A 10,936-nucleotide genomic window follows, 5' to 3' on the forward strand; every position below is an offset into this window, starting at 1 on the left:
TTCCCCTACAATTGCAGCTCTGGATGCTGCTGCCTGTGCCAAATCCAGATAACTAAATGGAGAAGAGGGAGACATCATCTCTTGTGCTCTCAAAGGCACACAGACACACTCACACTGGGTACATCTACACATGCAATTAATGAAAAGCAATAAACTCCAGAGCAATTTGAGCTGAAGTAAATTGCTCCGGGTGCAGCATCTACACACGTGCCCAGGACAGCAGCAATGTGAGCTGGAGTGGAGCAGGCTCCAAGCTGGCTGGACCAACCAGGTGCAATTTATGCCCACGGTCAGGTTCAGCACAATAAATTACTCCACCATAAAATACAACTCTCCCTATCTTATGGCAGAGTTAATTAATTTACTGCACCCTAATACCAGTGCATGTGTAGATGGTGACACTTTATTGTGGAGCTAATTAATCTACTCTGCAGTAAAGCACACATGTAGATGCACCCAGAGCACATCTATACATGCAATTAATGCACAGCAATAAACTCTGGTGCCAGTTTATTGCTCCCAGGTGTCACCTTTGCATGTTAATGTATGCAGCACATTGAGCTGGGTTGGAGCAGACCAGCTGGCAAGGGATCACAGGGGGTCAGCCTGCCAGCCTGGGGCTGCTCCCCCACGCAGCTCAATATGTTGAGGAAGTGCTGGCTGGAGCATAAGGGTGCTTCGGTGTGGGGCTAGCCGACAGGCAGATCCCGTACTGAAGCACGCTCATGCCAGCCCTGTCAGCATCTACATGTGCATTGCAGCAGAATAAAAACTCACCATAAGATAGTACTTGTGTATACAAGTACTAACCTGCTCTGGAGTTAATTAGTTTAGTCCATCCTAATAGCACTGCATGTGAAGATGCAGAGATGTTTACTGCTGAGCTAATTACTCACACAGAATCAGTGCAGAAGGAAGTAGGTGGATGGAGGGAGGACAGGAGAAGTAGATTGGGACACGTAGCCTAGATAGAGGACTGAAGACTGGAAGAAAACTGGGGCTGGGATATGAACAGAATTTGAATAATGAAACAAGGAAGAAAAAGTGTTTCCAGGAGCCAGTGGGCTAGGAGTTGTTGGAGACCAGAATGGGAGGGAGAGACAGATGAGATGAGGAGCTGGAAGGGGAAGCTACCTGAAGAATGGCACTAATGGTACTAAGGAACTGTGGGGGATTTGGGAATGGCTGAGGAAGGAGGAAGGAGACTGGAAGTAGAGTGGGACACTCAGAAAGTTCAGAGGACCATGATTAGAGCATGAGCAAGGAGACTGGGACTTGCTAAATGAGGAAAGCAGGACTAGGATGAGGATCCAAGTAAGAAAAAGGATTGGAACAAGGTTTGTATAAGGATGGGGCTGAAGGGGTTACACCTAGAAGAAATAGAAAGGAAAGCATGCCCGCTCAAACACGATGCCATCCACAGCCTGAGGTTCCTAACTCTCAGTGACCCATCGCTGTCAGCAAAGATGCACAAAACCCAACTGGCAAAGTATCTCACCCCACCCAGGTGGGTCCACAGAAATGAGCACAGCCTACTACTGCCATCTGCTCCTCCCTTGGCTCAAGTAACAGTGAATTCCAAGAAGCTAGTCCTGGGGATAACCCCCGAGGATGTCAATATGACACCTTATGATAGAGAGACTCTGTTTTTCAATTTGCACAGAAAAAAAAACAACTCTTCACTGAAAAAGCAAAGGGTAAAGGGAAGCTCCACAATTAAGATTGTCTGCACATTCAGGCCTGTTGTACATGCACTTAATTTCATGATCATTTATTATTTTCTTATTGGGCCCCTGCTTAATTCAGTGCACAGAATGAGCCTGTTCTGGGGGGAGAAATTCTTTCCACTGACTTTAGTGGGCTTTCAGACAGGGTCCTTTCTGAAGCTTTTCTTGTCATACATCCATTTGAAACATGTAAGCAAGATAAGTCAAACATCTACTACAACATAAATTAATTTGATTTTTTTTTTAATATTTTTGTCCTAATTTATATGCATGTACATTGTGTACATAGAGGTGATTGCATAATAACTTAAAATAAAGTCTTACTGTTGTATACTGTGGGGGGGAAGGAGGGCTGTGTGGGGTATGGGTGGCTAGGTAAAGGATTTGTGCGGGGCTATGGGTGTGTGTGTAGGTATGTGTGTATGTGGGGTGTGGGGGAGGACTGTGGGGGATGGTTAGGTGTGGGGAGTGTGGGTGGGTGAGTATGGGGTTTGTGGGGGTGTAGGGGTGTGTGTGAATGAGTGGGGTGTGGGTGGGTATGGAGTTTTGGGGAGCTGTGAGTGTGGGGGGGTTGCTGAGGGGCTTGTTTGGAGAGGGAGGGTGGCAGGTGTGCATGGGGGGGTGCGGGTTTGTGTATGGTGGTGCAAGGGGGGATGTGAGTACATGTTTATGGGGGGGGGGGGGCGCCCCTTACAAACACCACGCAACACAACAGGAGCCAGCTGAGAACCGTGGGGGGCCGGGCTGGCTCCTGCTGTGTTATGCAGCCAGGAACCTCATGCTGCTGGAGCAGCAGGCAGGCAGGTGGGCGGACAGTGTGGGAGAGGCAGCAGCAACAAGCAGGAAGGTAGAGAAGCGGCAGAGGAAGGGCAGTGGTGGCAGGCAGGGGGGGAAGTGGCAGCGAGTGGGTGGGCAGGAGCATGGGGCCCTGCCGGTACCCGAGGGCCCGGGCCAGCAGGGGCCCAAGTTGGGGTGGTAGGAACAAAGAGCCCCCACTTCACATGCCCCCAGACATGCCCCCCTCTCTCAGGCAGCCACCAGCAGGTAATAATTTTCTAAGTTTTAGAGGGGCCCCACAGGCCAGATAGAGTAGCCTGGTGAGCCAGATCCGGCCCATGGGCTATGTTTTGCCCACCCCTGCTCTAGAACCACCTGTTTGAGCCCACTAAAGGTATGTTCATGCAATGCAAATGGCAGATGTGTTCCCTTTATATAGTCAAACCCATCAACATAGTTTAATAACATACTGTTTTTACTGTTTGTCACTCCCGGATGCCCTACTGAGCCAAGGTCCCTCAGGGGCAGAGAGTTAGGTTTCATTCTTTCCTATGCTGAATCACCAATAGCACTGTTTAATGAATTTCAAGTTGTTGCAAATTCAGCAGTAACTGAACAGGACCAAGAAAACAATTCTGTTGAAGATACATGAAAGAGGATAGAATCCAGCTCGTGCAACCTTTGCTTTCCAGGGCTAACTGGTGCAAATATTATTTTTGGAATTAAATTAAGCCTCTCTGTTCTGAACCTGCACAGGGAGCACACATGAGTAAGCAGACGCCATTTTACCCAGTCCCTTTTCAGAAAAGAAGCACAATTCCACAGTGCCCTCATCTGAAAAATGTAGAAAGCTGGGAAGGGAAAATTGCAGAGATGTTGCCTCTTTCTCTTATCAGCAAATCCAATAACTTGCATTTCTCCTCCATGAGATATTAAAAATCCTCGTGGCTACTTTAGCAAGTTTGGAAGCTCATTTTAGTTTGAAAATGCTTCCCTGAAAATTGCCAACTCCAATCTATGTAAGCATAGATGAAGTAACACTAATAAGTTTGCACAACTGTGAGATAGCTTTAAACATCCATTTTAAAACAATCAGCAGGTCTAGAGAAAAAGAAAGATGGGGCGGAGGAGAGAAAACGCTCTGTAGAGACACCATTAAGGCAAAGCAAACTGAAAACAACAAATCAAAGAGTCACTTACAGATTTTATTACAGAGCCAATACAGTGTCTGACATTTCCACCCACACAGAGCAGATCAGTGACTGGCAATAAGAGAAAGCAGCAATATGAGCAACAGGAGACTGCTTGGGAACATCAAATAATACATTTCTTCTGTCAACAGAAAAATTATGCCCCTTTTTATTCTTTTAATGAGTTCTGCAATAAACTACTTTCTATTTGCAGCTAAACAAATCAGAACAGAATTATCACTCTCATTATGAATTAACATTGGAGGTTTTTCTCATCCTTCAAGAGGCCAAAGATTTGTAAGTGGGTCTCAGATGTAGCATTGCACTACATTTTTAATTTCTGCAACTTGTAAATAAGTTTGTCATAGTTACAAAGAAGCCCAACCTTTACCTACCTGGAATCCCAACATAGAAATCAATCTACTCTTACTTTTTGTGAATATTAATTTACTTCCCTCATCTCCCCCCCCCCCCCATGGCATCTGAAATGTTTAAACACATATTTCTCTCCATTAAACATGTTTCATACACAAAATGCATATTTCCTTAGAGGATTGTGCATAAATGTATGTAGCAATATTATTTCCATCAAATATAGATTGGAAACTTTGGATTGGGGTAACAAATATACCTCATGTTGTGCAAGTATTTGGAACTGCACCGACAAGCAATAAAAATTACACAGGGAGAAAAGAAACCCACAGTAACACTCTGATATGTGAAATATCACAGTTCCGCATGATGATGATGATAGTGTCATGAAAATGCAGAGCCCTTTCAGACAAGCCAAAGCATGATAGTGTGAGGGAATAAGCAAAAACCAGTCTGATGAATGCTCAGCTTTTGCTTCTAAACCATTCACTAGAATTATTTTGAAAGGGAATGAAGAGCCTAAGTGACACCAGGTGAAAAGTGTAGAACTTTTAGAGATTAAATAAACCACATGTATCCCTGCCCTGACTTCACTGAAGTCAACAGATTTACACCAGGTATGAAACTGGCCCTACCTTTGGAATGAGACAGCAATCCAGTACATAAGCATGGCATGGTTATAGAAATGATACTTGCACCAGCCTCTCATCATCAGTCCAGAATATGGGACCATTTTAGCTAAAATGTTCTCAGCAGCGAATTGCGAACTATAGAAAGTATAGAAGAAAAAGAGCTTTGCGGCCTCTACCAGTCCATCTCTCTCTACCATGTTCAAAATTCTTTCCTATAAAACACCGCGTAATGTTTTGCCCTGTCCAGTGTCCAGTCTGTAGAAATGGTGCTTCCACCATTGTCCTTGTGAGAATATTCCTCTGACTAATTTCTCATTCAGGAAGTTTTACTTTTTCATTACTTAAAGAGATAGTACCAATCTAAATATAATGTAATAAATAATGTAAAAAATAAATGTACACGTTTTATGCAAGGCCTGTTTGGTGGTAGTGATAACTATGGAGTAATTTGTTGCCATACACAGTGGTAATAAGAAAAAAAGCATAACGGGGGGAAAAACCAAAATGTTAATGTACAATAATAAACTTTATAGGAGATTACAGGATACTGGAGGAAAAGCAGCATTTCTCAGCCCTGTAATGAACTTTACTGCACAGTGCTTATAATCTCCCTCCATCATTTGTTTGAACAAGAATGCCAAACATGCATGAAATTTCACATATCAGCAGAATTAAAGCAATTTATTCTCATCACGATCACCAGCAGCATGCACAAGTCAGACATGTCCATAAGCAACCCAGCAACATTCACAGTTAAAAAAAACCATCTCCAGCTGAGACACACAAGCACTTTTGCAGTTTGGAGTAATAAATACGCAGCTTCTAATTAATATGACACATAGATCCATGGTAGAAGCAGCAAAAAAGCCAGTCCTAACAGATGCTGAAATCAATGATAGGCGAGAGCCTTCGGCGTCTCTCAGGAAGCGCTTTGCATCTTCCTGGATTAAGGTGTAATTCCCCTTTCCTTAGAGGCGTCCTTATCTTTTTGCCTCGGCCAAATGAAAATGTAAATACATGTATTGATTTTTACAAGGTACAGTATAAGTAAAAACTTTTAAACATGCATTTTCTTCAGTCAGTCTAAGTCCTGTAGCACTTTCAGCAAGCTAAAAGTGACTGCTTGTGAATATTCATGAAACGCCCCCCCTGAGAACTTAAAGTTCTTCCATAGATTTTACCCAGAAAGAGAAGTTACTTACCAGTCACCAAAGTCCTTCAAGAGATCTTGTCCACGTGTGCAGTCTCACTGTGGACGAGACTGAAGCCAAGGGCATGATAGACTCCCCAGGCAACCCTCCCACCCCAGTGTGAATGTATATGGCTATCAAAGAAGATAGCCTGCCATTGAAAAAAACAACTTCATTTGCTAATATGATTTGGTGCAAAACGTCTACTGAATAAATCAATGCATTGCCATCTTGCTTATTGTGAAGTCAGGGTCTTATTATTATAACTGTGTAAATGTTTACAAAATTAAACTACTAACCAAAGCAGAAACCTTGCTTATGTCACTGAAAATTTGTAGAGGAACTATAAATAAATAGTTTTGCCTAGGTTTTTTTATATGGAAGGACCTTTTTTTACCCATACACTAAAGGTTACATATATACTGTGAAATCTGCTCTAAGCCATTTCTCAAGGGAGCTACAAAACTCAACTGCCTGCTAAAGGTCACCCTTCAACTAGAGGTCGTGCAAAATTGTATTAGAAGTGTTGACGATACTTTTAAATAGTGAGGATGGCTATTGGAGGTGGCTCGAATGCAGGCCCCCTGAATTCCAACTTTGCCAAAGAGCACCTTACAATTCTAGTTAAGCTCTAATCATGCTAGCAAATAGCACTCATCATCATTTATAGATTGTTCAAAATCCCAGAATAGCTGAATGCTTCTGCTGAAATAATCAGCAATCAAATACTTAACAATATTTCTCATCTTAACAATGTTGATTTTTACTGATTGCTGTTATGGCTAAGTGTTAATATCCCAATAAAGTGTAAGGTGGTAAGATCCTGAATGGAGGTACAGAGAAATGCTGCTGACTAACCATAAGTAACCAGACCAGGTGGGCACCATTAATTCTACTCCAGAGTATTTCTTGCCAGGGTTTACAGATGCAGGGGATTTTATTTCCATGAAATTTGTTATGGTCCAAATTGTCAACAATTTATTGACATTTTCCTCAAGCTGGGATTTTTGAGGAAAGTTAATTTTGAAAATACCAAATCAAAATGTTTCTGAAATCAACTAGCTCCCAGACCCTACAGCTTCTCAACAAAGCCATTCCTGTCAGTCTTGCTGCTGCTAGAGGTGGTCACTGCAAATGTCATTGTTACTGGGCAGCTGTGGACAATGGGGATCTTTGGATCCCAGCTGGCCCTCCCACACAGACGTGGGCTATATTGCTTCTGGGGGATGAGTCATGTGCTTGCAGCTTTTTAAAAATTGTGGCAGTTGGACTTGCTACAGCAGATTAACATGTTCATCTGTCCATGTGCTAACTTTTACAGTGTCAGGGTTTGCATTATGGCAGGGCGACATGAGCAAGTTAGTGGCAAGTCAAGCTGTCCTAGTTTATAAAAGCTGCAAACACACAGCACACCTGCTGGCCATCCTGATTTTAAAAATCTGAAGACACATAATGCAATCCCTAGGCATTTGTTAGCTCTGTCCCAACAGCAACAAATTTTACTGCTGGGTGAATCAGAACTAAATTGGTCACACGTTCAAATGCCTGCCTTTCAGTACACAGCCTGCCTGTGTCTCATGCATTCAAATGCATGGTCCACTGGCTTGCACAGAGCTGCCATGATGTGATCTGCTTCAGGTTTCTGCCTCAAGCTTCACTTCTCTTTTAACATGCCCATAGCCCTAGATTGCTATCTACGGATTTGCTTCTCAATCCACATGTACAGATCGTTATTTCTAATTTCACACATGTGCCTTCACAGCTCACACAGCAAACTAGATTTCTTATTAAAAAACTCAAAGGAACTGACTTGCTGTTTGAAAAATAAGGGCAAAAAATAATGTCCAGAACCAGCAAAATGATATGCCTCATGCTTCTCTTCTCTGGGTGATTGCTAAGGGAATCTCAGGAGAGGGTCATTTGTTTTCTGAACTCTCAGGCACCTGAGATCCTGCCCTGAGGTCCCACTATTTATATCTGGTTCCTTCTAATGAAAAGATTTAAAATAATTTATTTCTCATCTGTGCCAGCTCCTTGAGGGGGAGAAGGGAGTTGTTTTGTCTTTGTTGAAGTGGTCATTTGCCTGGTTCACATGGGTATGTTTTTATACAATACAAATACATGTTCTTTCTTCTGCACCTTGCATTTAGCATTTCATATTAAGAAACATAAAATATTGTAATCAGAGTATTGTTTGCTGCATTGTGGGTGCTTGAATATACATTGCCAGTGTGAATGGCATCTGGTCTGCTCTCTACCTTCTGGACTCAATTCTGTTTATGCCAGTGTATTGAAACCAAGCTACTATTGTTTGGAGCCAGAACACATTACTGCTAAGATAGAAACTATGTCATGTTCAGCATCACTTGATGGTTCCTTTGCACTAAGCTAGGCTGGCCACCTCTGGATCAAACAAGAGGCCCTCTACCTGACTGCTACAGCCCCAGGTATCAGAGCATCTTGGAGTAAGCTGGGAAGTAAAAGTGGAGGCAAAGCATAGGCATGCCCAGAGAAGAGAGTGGGTAAATCAAGCATAGAAGCTCCTATAAAGGCCCACTGCAGTCACTAAATCAGGAGCAATATGCTGGGTGTTAACTAGCTTACTCCATTGCCCCTGAATAGAAGTGCCAGCAAGAACTAGAGCAAGAATGGCAAACCCATATCTCAATAAAAACTTGACCCTAAATGTGTCGATATCAGCTATCAAATATCAGAGCACTTATAAATCTATGCTCTGCCACAGAAAATGACCATGTGTTTATCTGAATACTTTTCTTTCTGACTTCTTTTCCCAAGCTGAAATGTCAGCTATTTTCAGCAATATTAAACTATTGCTCTACACAAATCACTGTTCATAATGAGAACTTTAATGTCAGAGCTCTCCATCCGAAAGACATTTTCTAGTATTTGCTTGCAGTTTTACCATTAGGAAAACTGCATCTAAACCTTCCTAAATGCTCTGCTGCTTGATGACACAATGCTAGTATATTATTAAAGCTCAGTGCTGCTACAGTTTTAGTCATTATATGTATAAATGCTGAGAAACCATTCTTTCAGAAGAATAAAAATAGTCTCAAAATGCCAGGTGAATGTTTTAGCTAAAGAAATGAAATGCATACATTGAAAATTCTTTACATGGCCTTCATGTCCCATTTACACAATTTACCACTTAAAAAGATGTTAACAGTCCATGAAAACTCCAAGTATGAAGTTCTATAACACAAAGAGTCATCTCATGTTATTATTAAAGGCAGTCAGATAAACAATACATTTTGATTATGATGCTCTCATCATGGGCCTGATGATGAGTGAAGCAGAAAGTATTCACCTGGATTCTTATTCAAAATCCTTGCTGAGATTCATGTATAAATGGATGACTGAACCAAAGGTTGATTGCATATTATTTTTCATACAATAAAACAAAAATGATTAAAATGAATGGGAATGAAAGTAGTTCATTTTCAATGTACACATCCTGTGTGAAATTTTATTTTACTGAATTCATGTTTGTTTACAGTTCTGACAAGCTACAGAGTATAACAACATAAATATATAGTTTTAGCATAAAATTTGTATTTCTATTCTTTTGCCGGTAAACTGTCACAATGTTGTGTCAATTCAAAAGCTTTCAAAAATTAACAATGACTAAGTGATGAATTATGCTTAATAGAGATTTTTGAAAAACAAAGATTTCTTTAACTGAACAGTTTAATTTAACCCATATTAAAATAAACTGCTGAAACTAAAATGCTTCCAAGATATACTTCAAACAAATATGGACCCTGATCCAATGCCCAGTGAAGCCATTTGCAGTCTTTACACTGACGCCAACAGGTGTTGGATGAGACAAACAATGAACACTAATTTAAAACAGCAGTTGAAATTGAATCTTCATTTATTTTCATGCTACATCCATCCAAAGATGGGCTCGTCCTAAGGAAAAAACGATGACATAACTTAAGCCTGTTCATAACGATCATGCTTTTAACTATTATAGCACTCAGCTAATGGTAAAGGTTCTATTCTGATTCCTTCATCAATTGAATACCAAAAATACTGTAGTCTATTTGGGGGAATCCTTCCATATATATTAGGCAAGATCCTTAGCCCTGTTAAGTCTGTTGGTAATGCTCCACCAGCTTATGGAGCCACCTTAGGATTAATGGGTATCATATAGTAGCACAGTATCACCACTTCCCCATACTTCACACCTTCACTGTCCCCAACCTAGGGACCACGACTGCGGAAAAACAGAATGGCTAGAGTGCTGTGTGTTCTTCAGTCAGCACCAGTTCCTGGAATGGATTTATATAAGCCATTGCAGCCAGATATAAATGAGAAGAGGTCTGATGTTGGTCAAAATGGAAGTGCAGCTAAATTGGCCCCTGGGCTTGGACTGCAGCTGGGACAAGAGGGAGTGGAATGGCAGGAATAAAGTGATTTTGCATCCCTCGAACTTAGATTCTGCATTGAGAAATGAGGTCAGGCTGAAGGATTTAGTTCACTGTGTTTAAAATTACACGCATACTCATGTGACCCTGCTCTTATGCCATTCAGAATCCTGTGACAGCATTCTTCACCAGATGAGAATGTTTTACTGCTATATTCATATAACTGAAAACTTCTTCAAGTGGCATGACACTGCCAGCAAGCTAAAATGTGTAGTGCAAAATAATTCTGAATGCCGTACACGGTCTAGCCTCTGCACTTTCCTACATGCTTACATACAAATGTCTATGTTTATACACTATGTTTATATATACAGTATTGTCCTGATTTTTGGCATTGTTCTTAAAGTCTGTGCTTTGGGACTGTGAAAAACTTAGCTCTTTCTTTTATATATATTTAAAATATAAATATATATATACAAGAAAGAGCTAAGTTTCTCACATTCCCAAAGTGTAGACTTTAAGAACAATGCCAAAAATCATGAGACTTGGCAATACTGTATATATGTGCTTTAGCAGAAACTTTAAAAGTATGTTGACCCAAATTTATTAAATATATTATGGCTAATCCTTGGAGATATACCATAAATCAGAGGGAAA

General features: G+C 41.2%; 2 protein-coding genes across 2 annotated transcripts in view; both read right to left on the reverse strand.

The window, feature by feature from the left end:
* NSG2 (neuronal vesicle trafficking associated 2) overlaps positions 1-5,948 on the reverse strand; it is a 58,685-nt gene extending 52,737 nt beyond the window's left edge. The window contains exon 1 of the mRNA XM_025210161.1: positions 5,901-5,948. The gene's annotated coding sequence lies outside the window, so the exon portion shown is untranslated. The remainder of the gene's footprint in view (positions 1-5,900) is intronic.
* Positions 5,949-8,744: 2,796 nt separating this feature from the next.
* Positions 8,745-10,936, reverse strand: part of CUNH5orf47 (chromosome unknown C5orf47 homolog) — a 15,370-nt gene continuing 13,178 nt past the window's right edge. Inside the window, exon 6 of the mRNA XM_025210158.1 lies at positions 8,745-9,821. Within this exon, the coding sequence (XP_025065943.1) occupies positions 9,749-9,821 (73 nt within the window). The 3' untranslated portion in view covers positions 8,745-9,748. The remainder of the gene's footprint in view (positions 9,822-10,936) is intronic.

The sequence above is a fragment of the Alligator sinensis genome, unplaced genomic scaffold, assembly GCF_000455745.1.
Source record: "Alligator sinensis unplaced genomic scaffold, ASM45574v1 scaffold360_1, whole genome shotgun sequence".
Classification (NCBI taxonomy): Eukaryota; Metazoa; Chordata; order Crocodylia; family Alligatoridae; genus Alligator; species Alligator sinensis.